General features: G+C 53.3%; 4 protein-coding genes across 4 annotated transcripts; 1 reads left to right on the top strand and 3 right to left on the bottom strand.

Moving 5' to 3' along the window:
• Window positions 1–553: 553 nt before the first annotated feature.
• On the bottom strand, window positions 554–775 carry GLRG_04042 (uncharacterized protein; the record flags this gene model as incomplete). Its single annotated transcript, XM_008094727.1, has 1 exon — window positions 554–775. The coding sequence occupies one exon, from the start codon at window positions 773–775 to the stop codon at window positions 554–556; it is 222 nt and encodes a 73-aa protein (XP_008092918.1).
• Window positions 776–3674: 2899 nt separating this feature from the next.
• GLRG_04041 (Cys/Met metabolism PLP-dependent enzyme) lies at window positions 3675–4913 on the top strand (the record flags this gene model as incomplete). The annotated part of the gene is made up of 1 exon (XM_008094726.1): window positions 3675–4913. The coding sequence occupies one exon, from the start codon at window positions 3675–3677 to the stop codon at window positions 4911–4913; it is 1239 nt and encodes a 412-aa protein (XP_008092917.1).
• Window positions 4914–5426: 513 nt separating this feature from the next.
• GLRG_04040 (uncharacterized protein) lies at window positions 5427–7156 on the bottom strand (the record flags this gene model as incomplete). Its single annotated transcript, XM_008094725.1, has 2 exons — window positions 5427–6838; window positions 6892–7156. 2 exons carry the CDS (start codon window positions 7154–7156, stop codon window positions 5427–5429), a joined length of 1677 nt encoding a protein of 558 aa, XP_008092916.1.
• Window positions 7157–7850: 694 nt separating this feature from the next.
• GLRG_04039 (arsenical-resistance protein) lies at window positions 7851–9195 on the bottom strand (the record flags this gene model as incomplete). The annotated part of the gene is made up of 4 exons (XM_008094724.1): window positions 7851–8486; window positions 8540–8647; window positions 8706–8848; window positions 8928–9195. The coding sequence occupies 4 exons, from the start codon at window positions 9193–9195 to the stop codon at window positions 7851–7853; spliced, it is 1155 nt and encodes a 384-aa protein (XP_008092915.1).
• Between the last annotated feature and the right edge of the window lie 3498 nt (window positions 9196–12693).

The following is a 12693-nucleotide window of genomic DNA, read 5'->3' as shown; positions in this document are numbered from 1 at the left end:
GGCCGTCGACAAACAACGGCTTGGAATCACTTTGACTGACGATAGCGATGCAGCTGTGTAGGCGATCTCCTGCCGGAAACCCACAAGGCATGTCATAACTATCAGAAGCGACTGTACTGCAAGGCCGTAAGGGGACGTGATGACTGAACAACCCCTGCGGTGAGAGGCAGATGGAACCGACTAAGACTTTGCGGCCCGTTCAGGTTGACTTCAATAGCGCTTCAAGTATGTCTCACGTCAAAAAAATAAACCCATACATTGGGTAAAGACCCTAGGCCAGGTTCAATTCCTTTCTGGCCAATGATAGGTTCTTTCTCAGCGGAAAGCCGGCAGGCCATACTTTCCGATATAGCGACATTAGACCAAATGGTTATTCGATTTGGGTGGATACTATTGTTGAATCTATGGGTAAGACGCTCTTGTCTCCGAGTACATAGGTATCATCAGGATGCCTTGGAAGCCACAGCTTGGAATCGCTAATGGAGGGCCTGCGCTCTATATGCAGAAGGCAGCGACATTGCTAACAGTCCAGCGTTAATTAGCTATACCACGATCAGGACACGTGATACGCCATAGTCCTCGTCTCCGGAGGATAGACCAGTGCCGGTCTTTCGTTCATGGCCGGCGCAACTTGCGGGTCGGCTCCGGCGGGCGAACTCTCCTTAGTGGTGGTCGTTTTTGAAACAGCGGATGGGAGTAAGGACGAAGCGCTGAAGGGCTTGAAAGTCTCGCGGCTGCTGGTTACGGCTGCGAATCGATGGCAACGTTGGGCCATTAGTGAGCCACCCACCCTCAGCGAGTCTTCCGTTGGTTGTTGGTGGCTGATGATATCGAAGGCGCCAGCGCATACGGGTCTGGATCTGAGGGTACCAGGTCAAGAACGTGTGGGATGTTCAAAGGATCGCCGAGTCGTATCGGCGCCGCAGGGAGTTTTTCATTCATGCATACCGTTGAGCCGGCGATGCACTGACCATAAAGCAGGCATTGAGTTGCACCGAGCAGAAAAAGAGAGGGAACTGCCATGCTGCGTTGAGATCTCCTGTGGCCCCGTGCTATCTGTTTCGGCCATTCGCCCATTGCGGTAATGAATTCGCGAGATAAAGGATGGTTCTGCCAAGAGCATCGGCGATGGGTCGCCTGTCATAGTCTTCTCCTCTGACTGACTAGAAACATAACTTGACATGGCATGCAAGGACGTCCAAGCCAAAGAGGATGGAACAAAACCGTAAAAAAGTATCACTTCCCAAAGGGGGATAGTATGGGTTCTGCATAAGAGTATGTAAGTGTACGCTAACCGGGCCTGTCCCAGGTCCGTACGGAAGCAGACGATTGGATGAAGGACATATATCCCAAGGCAGGCACTTCAATTCGTCGAATGGTTTTTCCATGAAGCTTACAATGACAAGGCACGGGTAGGGTAAAACAGCTCCCATCAGTCGCACTTCGTGCGCAGACTTGTCTCAGGAAAAGAAAAGAGATACCATCTCCAAGACAAGAGCGGTTACACCTCAATGAGGCCTTTGCAGTCTCGCCGCGGAGTCTTCCCGCGAGTTTCGATCCTCGCTGAACAAGTCAAGGTGCTGGTCCTGGCGGAGACAGAGGAATGCTTATGCGTAAATGACCTTTCCACATTGGGAATAATAAACAGGGCTTCATGCTCCATGCTCGTCGGCGTTTGGTTTCATTTGTGTTTGCCGCGTGCATGTTGCGATACTTTGTGACGCAACAGGTTTGCACATGTGAGATGCCACGTCCCGAAGGCTTGGATAAGATTAGGCATCCGCCGCCGTTTACATATATACCTACACTGTCAACTTGCGTGTGAGGGGGTCCGCGAAAGAACAGGCTGTCAACAACGGGGCGCTGGCCCGGTCGCTGTTGTTGCGTTTTTGACATTAGATAGAGTTGACAGACAAGACACCGACTGAGCTTGGAGCAGGTGAAACATACTTTTAGGTGAAGTAACGTTGTCAGGGAGCTGGTCGGGTACGCACGCGGTCAGCCAAAAAGCTTGCACACTTCAATTGACGTAATAATACTACATATACTGCGTAATCCGCCCTAACCATTACAAACAGCCCAACATTAAATTAACAAGTACGGATATACGAATAGAAATCAATTAGATTTAACACAAGACTGCCCTTTTTACCACCAAGCATGTTTTTCCTTACGCTAATTACGTCTTTAGTAGTCTAGTTGGTACAGAATTAGCTAACTTGTTTAATAGTCTTAGTTTTTTTGTCACCTGCGTGACGGGGGTAGTTTGGAAGCTGACTAAAGCTAGGCAACTGGCATCCAGAATGACGTAAGCGACGCTAGCTATTAGTCATGGTATCGAACGGAGAGCCGAAGCTGGCCGCTTGATTACTCGGCTCCACTATACCGTACTTAGGTAGTTTTTCCTCCTTGTCGCCAGAACTCACATTCAATAAGTGGATATGTCAGCATGCGGAACCTATACCCCGAAGGTCCTGTTCTTACCAGTTCCGAAGTATGTTGTGTCGCAGCGCCGTGGTCGTTCAGCTTATCTGACCCTGCTGCTACCATGGTACATATGCGTACATGCCTACTGCAGATTACGGACAAGCGGGCAAGCAGACGCGGCAGGGTGCAAACTTTACGTCTTGCGCCATCGGGATTCGTGATGACGGAAGCCCATCGAACCGTTTTACTCACCAACTTGGCTGGCTGTTCCCAGCTCCTCCAATCTATGTCAGCTCCGGCTGGAGGCGGTGTATCTAAGAGTGATCAGAATCGAAGGCGCCATCCAAGGGATCGCAATATAAAGTGCCATATGATCTTGCCTTCCCCGTATTGATGTAGACCTTCCCGATCAACCGATCGACCGTACATACAAGCGCGACCACAAATTGTCCAACCCCGGGGGATTCTCTTGAGCACCTCATTACCTGCCTACGGGAGTTCAGTGCCTTGCATATTAGCTCCGGATTGCGCCATCCTCAACATCCATCCACCGGACCTGATTCCCGGTGTGACAGCTCTTTGACTTTACCTCTATTAGCCATTGTAGACCACCCGTTGCCATTAATCATATAAGTCTACTCAACAGGGTCTCCTCTAAAGTATACGAAGCCGACGATAAATAGCACCAAATTGTCCCGCCTTCTTCCAGCACGGAACTTCACCACCGCGAACCCCGATTGAGCACCCTAGACCGGCCCATTGACTCATCACCTTGGCCAGCAGGCGCCGCGATTGCGTGATCGATTCCTCTAGGCTCTCGGAGTTTAGAGCACCCACGAAACAAAGCACCGTCGTCTTTTCTCTCTCTCTCCATCTTTCTCTTCTCTCTCTTTCTTTTTTTTTTCTTTTTTTTCGGTCTACCGGCGAAGCGGGGCGATTCCCACTCAACCGTACGGATACCAACTGGTTTTTTTTCTATTCATACGTAATAGCAGACCTAAGGAGAGAAAAAAAATCAAAGACCCCGCGGCTCGGTTACCATCGACTCTACTCACAAAAACACCGAGACTTTCCTTCTCAGTCCGATACCCTCATCCCTCCCGTCTTCTTCAAACTTTCTCTTAGTGAAAAAAACAAAAAAAAAAACAAGCCGCAATACCCGTTCTGCTACAGGTCAGGACTGTCTCTTCAGAAAAGAAAAAGACCCCTCCAAAACCCCTCCATAGAACCCCTCCATCGTCGTAATCATGGCTGTCCCCACCGAGCAGCCTATCGATACCCCTCCTCGGGCGCCCTCTCCCGTCCACAACTTCGGCACTCTCGCCGTCCACGCTGGCTCCCCTCATGACCCCGTCACCGGCGCCGTCATTGAGCCCATCTCGCTGTCCACGACCTTCGCCCAGACCAGCGTCGGCAATCCCGTAGGCGTCTACGAGTACTCGCGCTCTAGCAACCCCAACCGTGACAACTTCGAGCAGGCCGTGGCCGCCCTCGAGCACGCAAAGTACGCACTTGCCTTCTCCTCCGGCTCCGCCACCACCGCCGTCGTTCTCCAGTCCCTTGCCGCCGGCTCCCACGTTATCTCCGTCTCGGACGTCTACGGCGGCACCCACCGCTACTTCACTCAGGTCGCGAAGGCCCACGGCGTCAAGGTCACCTTCACCCCCGAGATCGAGGTCGACATCTCGGCTCACATCACGCCCGCGACCAAACTCGTCTGGATTGAGAGCCCCTCGAACCCTACCCTCCGCCTCGTCGACGTCCGCGCCGTCGTCACCCAGGCCCACCAGCACGGCATTCAGGTTGTCGTCGACAACACTTTCCTCTCCCCCTACGTCCAGAATCCCCTCGACTTTGGCGCCGACATCGTCGTCCACTCCGTCACAAAGTACATCAACGGCCACTCCGACGTTGTTATGGGCGTCGCCGCCTTCAACTCGGACGAGCTCAAGAAGCGCCTCGGCTTCCTCCAGAACGCCATCGGCGCCGTCCCCTCCCCCTTCGACTGCTGGCTCGCCCACCGCGGCATCAAGACCTTGCACCTCCGCGCCCGCGAGGCATCCCGTAACGCAACTGCCGTTGCCACCGCCCTTGAGGCTTCTGAGAACGTCATCGCTGTCAACTACCCTGGCCTTGACTCTCATCCCCACCGCGCCATCGCCAAGAAGCAGCACCGTGATGGCATGGGTGGTGGCATGCTCTCCTTCCGTATCAAGGGCGGCCACGCTGCCGCCGAACGTTTCTGCCAGCTCACCCGCATCTTCACCCTCGCCGAGTCTCTTGGCGGCGTCGAGTCCCTCGTCGAGCTCCCCAGCAGCATGACCCACGCCGGCATCCCCAAGGACCAGCGCGAGGCCGTTGGTGTCTTTGACGACCTCGTCCGCATCAGCTGCGGTGTTGAGGATGCCGAGGACCTGCGCCGTGATGTGCTTCAGGCCCTTGACAAGGCTGTCGCCGAGCAGAAGAATGGCACCAACGGTCACTAGAGGAATCAGCCAAAGAAGAAGGCACTTCTTGATTTCAGGTGTTTAGGGTTATCGATTTTTGAAGAGCTATCGCCGCAAGCGAGCGTAGAGCGACGCCGCCGATATACTTCCGGCTGGCTTAATGCGTTTCCACTGTTTACCTTCCTCTTTTTGCCCCCTCTTCTTTCCTTTAAACTAGGGTCGGATGAAAGCTCCGTCGACATCATCATCATACAAGGGTGCCCAGAAAAAAGGAGAGCGTAGGTATATGAAGCAAATGAAATTTCTAGAATATGGAATGGGTATTACCAATCACCTCGTAACAAACTCCAATGACACTCATGATATCCTGGCATATGACGCCATTGAGAAAGAAAAAGAATAACATTCCTACCGTATAACGCCTGCCACAACTGGGATCGTGGCTTCAGTCCTTCCATCTCGTAAGTGGTACAAAGCAGCAATCGTGTAACGGTTCGACAGCGTGCTTCGTCGGGAGTCCTCCTCCAAAGCTCTGTCATCTACAGAGCTTGCTCATTCCTCTGCAAAGTTCATATTCAGAAGGTTTTCTGCCAGATTCCCGCCGCCCCCGTTGGCACCATGACCGGCCTCACCACCACCGTCACCCCCGTCACCCCCGTCCCCTTGGCCCATATGCTCGTTACGCTGCCGCTGGATCTCGTTCATGCCCTGACACGCGGTCTCGGCGATGTAGTGAAGTTCCTCGAGCGTGCCGCTATTACAATTCGGAAATATGCCATCGATGCTGCGCTGCCAACTGCTGGTGCCGTTCCGTACGGCACTCTGGTATGCGTTTGCGTCGAACTCGGTGACCCGCAACGCACGGGTGTGGGGCCGCATCTGGGTGAGGAGATAATCGTTCGATTCCAGGACTGGGAGATAATATAAGGGGCTGCCGTACAGCTGTGGCGGTTGGTGATAACCAAGAGCGACTTCGACAAAGCGTTGCGCCATCGAGCGGCCCAGTCCGCAGGGATCACTGAAATCGAAGTCCGGAGACGATGGGGCGGGCGAAGACGGCAAGTCGTCGCGGGTGTAGAGGTCATAGCCCAGGAAGGAGGCTCGGCATATCTCGAGTTTTGGACACGATTCGCGGACAATCATAGCCATCCAGTCGTCATGAAGGCCAGGACGCTGATTCGGTAGGCCGACCCAAAGAATCTGCTTCAAGTCTTCATTGAGGTTTTGCCCTTGCTCGACCTTGAGATAGACCTCGTTTAGGTACAGTTCGCGCAAGGTCACGCCAAAATTGCGAGCAGCGCAGCGCAGGAAAAACGGTGTGATCTCGACGCGCTTCAGTTCAAGAGCCGTTAGGAAGGTCAGCGTAACTGGTGGAGGAGGAAGCGCGCGGGCCCGCCACTCATCCAGTGTCATGTTCCACGCCTTTGTTTGCTTGAAGACTTGCGGTGGACGGTCATCGTCGGTACCAGATAGACATAGTGTTTTCAGGACATCCGCATTGTGTATGAGATCCCACAGACACGTGCCGTAGAAGGATACGCGGGGTGGATCGACCTCGTGGCGGCGAAAGGAGATCACCATGTGTTCGAGGTGACGGATAGCGCGCATGATGGCGAGGACGTCAGAGGGGTTGGTCCAAAGATCCACAATGGCCTGGTCCGAGACGTTTTCGAGAACGAGCGTCTTGAGATATAGGGAATCTTCCGGGCGGCGGGAGAAGGCGGAAAAGGTATTCGCGAGGATCATTGTTGCGGCATTGCAGCGGTGGCCCACGAGCTGGAAAGGCAGGTTGAGGCGAAGAGAAGAGACAAATTGGCAGTTGAATAGTATCGTTTCGAGCATATGTCGATATTCCAGCGTGGTGAAGGAGGCCGGAGACATACAGTATTCGCGCTGTAAAGTTTGGACGAACTGCTTCATGGAAGGTATTCGGTCGAATATGGTGGACAGAAACTCAACTTCCACTGGCGAGGGTCAGTACGAAATTGCAGGTCTTTGATAGCCGTCTCCTGCTTACGTTCATCGCGAAGGACCATCAAGTCAATGTACATGGACTTGCAATGGTACCCAATCGTCTGGAGGGAGTCGACATCGGGTTGGCGGCGGCGGCTGTTCTTGCTTAGACGGCTGAACTCGAGAGCTATGGTCCGGCACGCGTAGGGTTTGAGAAAGCGATCGAAGGCCCTGCAAACTAGTCGAAGGTCCAAAACGTTATTCCGCGGGCCCAAGGCGACGCATTGCTGGAGGATGGCATCGATCAACTCGCGAGGAAGCGACTCCATGGCGGAATCGTAGGGGAAGGGGAGCTCCGAAGGATCTGGCGGTGCTGCTCGGCAGCTCGGAGAATTGGAGATGGGACTGGAGCTCTGCTACGGGCACTTGAGCTGCTTGATGGCGATTTTGTGATGGAGCAACCGCTTCAAGTTTCGGCGTGAGGATCGATTGCTCGGATTGGTTGCAGAATGCCAATGGAGGGGGGTGGGAGGGAGATTGGGGTTGGCAAGGAGAGAGAGTGTGTGGTGATGGGGCTAGCGGTCGGAAGCAAAACGGGGACCTGTCTGGAACGAGAAGGTGCACCTAACTGTGATAGGGAGCTTTGATCACCTGGAGGGTCATTACGGCTTGAGGTACCGTACAACGTGAGCTAAGAGGGAGGCAGGGGTCCGCCCGTTAGGGACCCGCGACGACGCCCACATAACGCTCACTTTATATAGCCTTTCCAGCTGCGTCTTGTAGCGACATCTCTCGGATTCGAGCGAGCTGGATTGGTATCTACAAGGTGCTAGCCCAATCGGATTCAATATCGATCTATAGATTGATGAATACGCCAAATGTAATATCTCATGGGTATCGGCCGGGCCAGCTTTGCCGGGCGCGATCTTACACGCAAGCCTAGCTACTAGCTGCTGCAGACTTTTGGACCCATGACACTGGCATGTGGTGTTGTCTGAGCATGTCGGCTGCATAGGCTCTGTGTTAGTCGTTCCAACCATTCCGCCGGGCAAACCACTTGATGAAATAGACCAGTCCAAGGAGTACCGGAACCTCAATGAGCGGCCCGACGGTCGTTGCAAGCGCCTCATCCGAGTCAGGTCCGTATGTCGCGACGGCAATCGCAATGGCCAGTTCAAAGTTGTTGCTAGCCGCCGTGAATGCCTGCGTGCAAGCGAGGCCGTAGCGGAAACCCAGCTTGCGGGCCACGAGTAGTGTCGCCGAGAAGATTACGGAGAAGTAGACCACCAGCGGCGCCGCCACCCGCACCACGGAGACGATTTGGTGGACGACCTGTGACCCCTGGGATGCGAAGAGGACGACGATGGTGTAAAGAAGGCCGACCAGCGACCACGGCGCCAAGAAGGGTATCACTTTGGCAGTGTACGCCTTGTTGCCCACGGTGTATATCAACGATAGGCGGGTGATGATGGCCGCGCCAAGGGGGATGCCGAGGAAAACGCCCACTGCAGATGCGACTGTCGAGTACGAGATGGAGGAGATGCTGCTGTCTTGGCCGATAACCCTAATGAAGAGCAGCGCGACGGGGGCGAAGAGGACAATCTGCAGAAACGAATTGACCGCCACAAGGATAGCGCAATAATCTCCGTCCCCCCTAGCCTGTCGGACCTGTCAGCGTGCAGCGATACATGTGGTAGCGAGAGGTTACTGACCAAACTCGTCCAGATCAGCACCATGGCAATGCATCTCGCGATTCCAACTAGAATTAAACCATTCCTCAGACCTGGTTTGTCCGGCAGGAACGCCCATGATAAGGCAAGCTACGCTCCCGCTGTCAGTTGGATTCCAAGACGAAGCTGAGAGATATCCCACACTGACCATAAAGAGAGGTGCAACGACCCAGTTGACGATTGCGCTGAAGACGAGTTGTATCCAGACCTCCCGCGTGCGGAAAACATTGTGCAGCTTCTCGTACTGAACCTTGCACAGGATAGGATACATCATAACCAACAGGCCGATGGCTGGATAAAGTCAGAGGTATTCCCGCAGGTATTCGGATAAGAAACTTGCCTATTGGCACAGACACCCCGACAAATTTACCCTGTTGGAGCGCTGGCCCGGCGTTGGGAACAAAGTTTCCCAGGAGAATGCCTATCAGCATGGCGAGAAAGATCCAGAGGGCCAGGAGTCTGTCAAGGATACCAAGAGACTTGAAAATCGAAGAGACTTGGGCTTCGTCGGTCTCAGGGTTCTGCTGCTGCTGCTCAACATCCTGGTTAACACCGCCGCCGGCCAGCTTCTCAGCTGGGGCTTTATCCTTGTTCGATTCAGACCCGCGCACGACATCGAAGGAAACACTCGACGACATTGCGACAGAAGTGCCAGTAATTGTGAATTAGAATTAAGTGTGACAGATGGCGGTTGTGCTGAAATGGTTTCCCGTTACTTTTGTTATTCGACTGTACCCGTAGATGGTTGGGAAGCAACCGAAGGCGAGGGCGGGTTTTTTTCCCGCGGGCTTTCAGTTCTGTCCAATCAGAGCAAAGGGGTGACATTTCCATTCAAGCGTGCTGCTGCACCGGCTCTGGCCCCCCACCAAAAGAGGCCTCGCGTCTGGAATCTCATGACCACTTGCTACTCTTCTTGTTGCTGAAGTTATATAGTCCGAAACCACCTACTCAAGGTTTCGATTCTGGGTTCTGGCTGCCACCCGTTGCTCCGAAACCTAACGGTATGTCCTGGTTTCATCCTGGTTCTCCCTAACGTTCTGGAAAGCAGCCCAAGAGCCACCGGTTCTGGATTTTCTCTTAGTGCACGTAAAGAAAGACACGGTTGAAGCGAGTACATAATTGGTGTTACTAGGTATGTTGTCTGATGCTGTGTAAGTGATGGCAAGGGCGTTCGCTTCCCAAATTCTTACCAGATTGTTCCTGGTTGGTAGGAGCTCAGCTCCAGCCTCATTAATGCGCCCTCCGAACCCTGAACTACGTGGGCAGGTACATAGTCACATAGTTCACCTACAACTACCCAGACCCGATCATCGGAAACCACTGCTTGGAACCCTTGGTGGGTAGGGGGATTATATAAGAACCTTACCGTCAAGGAGCTCCCTACAAACTGGGAAAGGCTGAAGAACCAGCATTATCACAAGCGGTCCTCTCCTCCCAATAGCCAAGAGGGATTGAAGTGTCCCGGGGCAAAGCAAGACGCAATCGTCCATGCGAGATGAACAGTTGCCAGAATGGTACATGTTTTAATATCGACCGGCACTCTTGTGAAGGAACACAAATATAGCACATTTGTGGAGGTGCCCTTGAGTCTTTTGCGTTTATGCAAAGGTTGCCTTTGTCATCCCATCAAGGGAAGACCATCGTGGTCGTTCTTCTATACACCACTCATCTATTTCATTCCGTCTGAGTCTTGACATTTCAACTTCCCCCGCACCGCTTGCTCATGCATCATGTCTAGATCGGGAACAGCGACGGAGAGTCTGGGAGATCCCAGCTGGGGCGGCGCAAGGTGCGCCGGCCAACGCCGTCGATGTGACTGTGGCTCGTGCACCGACGGGTCTACTAGGTATGTATAGGTAGTAACTGGATACCTTAGGTATTAATAATAAAAGTGTTATCAATGACTGAACTCCTTGGGTCTCTCGGGCCGAGACACCACCGAGCCTGCAACTGTGAGCTCCCAATCAATTCTGCCTTTCTGATAAAAAATTCTTCAGGCGGTAGACTGTCTGCTCTTTTCCTCTTTCCTTCACCCCAACCAACACCTTCACCCAAACTGGAAGCTGACGTTGTGGCCACAGCCGCAATCCGCATCAGCATACGTCGTGTCAGCAGTGTTGATTGTTCATTCGACATTATGACGCTGGTGTGTGGAACTCAGTCTCGCCTGCAACGCTGTCGTTCTCACACCAACGCTGCGGCCGCCTTGATAGGATTACAATAGCCCTCATCTCCATATGATGATGAGCAATCTTGTTCCTCCTCTCTCGGCTCTGCGGACGTGGATTGCCACTGAGCCAAGCGTTGCCTTCTTGGCCTTCCGCAAGTGCTGGGCGCCTTTGCTGAGCGACGGGATTCTCGACGGACGCGGTTCTTTGGTCCCCTTCGATGGACGTGCTGGCCATACCCATCAGCCCTTTGACGTGATACTGTCCTTTTCGGACAACGGCATTTGTGTGTACAGCAATCGGCTTCTCTCTGTGCCATTCTTGCTGAAGGAAAATTTCAACGTGCCAAGATCAAACCCTGCCCTCTCATTACCAAACACCTACGTTGCTCTATACTCTATAGCTCTGGTGCATGAAGAAACGGCAACACTTCAATCCATGCTTCTTCAACATGTCAACCGCTACACCGCCCGTGGACTACTCCGGCGGGGGCTGACGACGTTGTGCTGCCTGCATAAACATTCCAGCCGGCCGGGGTTTCCCCATGCCAACATTGTTTCTTTTTGCCACGGGGACGACATGGAACTGGTTCGTATGGGAGCCTCATCTCATGAGGAAGGCCAATGTCAACTCCACACCAATCTGCCCCTACCCCGTTCTGCTCTCCGGACTGTCCGGCTCACCGCCAACATGCTGCGGAGGCGAAGAGAGGTTCTTCCGCGTATCGGCCGTGAAGTCAGATCCATCAGCTTCCCTGGCAAATGATCTGATGACGATGGTGCCAGTGGAACCGAGCCTTCAGGAGAACACCTCGCTAAAATGGCTTGGCTTCCAATCAGCTTCAATGACACCTGGGCAAGACAAAAGAAGGCCACTTAATTGTGAAAAGCACTTTTATCTTTTCTTCTTAAGAGTATAGGTAGTGATCGTTCCAGCGCCACCCGGTCCGTGAGCCTTGCCCTACGGACATTGTCAATCTCCAAGTCGCCGGATTCGTCCCAATTTCTTATTTGCTTTTCCCGATAAAGAGTACTACCACCTGCTTCGCTCGTGGGATACCTAAAATGTATGGAGCATACAGGAAGAGGCCGGGCGCACAGCGAAAGCCCGTGAGCCCCATCCATTTTAGAGACAACATTATGACTGGCATGTCTTCTTTCGTGGCCCCCACTCCTGGTAACCCTGAACCTTGTGCCCATTCTCAAGTTATGATGGCATAAGCCGTCTTGGGACAACGAGGGGGAGGTCATTAACTTGTCAACATTCCCACTTGCGGGCAAGGGGGAAGAGGGGCAATACATCAAACATGGTATTTCAAGCAAGCCCGGGATTTCGATGCGCGAATCGTAATAGGTGACGGGCAAATTGAGTCTATTTACATACTATGTAGGTAAACTTTAACTACTATGGTAGGTAGGACACTGCCCTGCCTGGGCATAATCACATCTAACCCGCAGTACTGATCTATCGGATATCGAACAAGGCAGAGACAGAGGCAGGCCTTACCACCATTGACCGAGACATTCAATCATTGTGGCCTGAAAAGGTTCTCCTTCATCGATATCACTCTCTCCCCGAGGCAGCCCTCCCCTGAATTTCAGCCGCTGCGAAGACAAGGCCTGTCCAGCTGGAGGACAATACTGGCGCATTGACGACGCGCCCGACTAGATAGTTAGAGGCCAAACACATCCCAAGGCGGGAATTTGTGGCGTTTTGTGCAGAACGCATACCACTTCTTCAAACTTTTGTTACCGCGCCGTTTCCCAGGCACGCTAATAACACCAGTCAATGTACTCCGTACGGATACGTGCAAATGAAATCGCCGGACACGGGAACCATAGCCCAGGCCGAATCAGACCTATGGCCAGAGCCTAGTGGGAGAGAGGGCACCCCGTCGTGGTGCAGCATCTGCCCATGGAACATTGCCGAGTACCGAACGGCGGGCGGGTCAGTAACGGAGTAACAGCC

This window comes from Colletotrichum graminicola, assembly GCF_000149035.1.
Source record: "Colletotrichum graminicola M1.001 genomic scaffold supercont1.12, whole genome shotgun sequence".
NCBI classification, from domain to species: domain Eukaryota; kingdom Fungi; phylum Ascomycota; class Sordariomycetes; order Glomerellales; family Glomerellaceae; genus Colletotrichum; species Colletotrichum graminicola.
The sequence above is the reverse complement of the archived record's forward strand: the minus strand, read 5'-3'. Positions and strand labels throughout refer to the sequence as shown.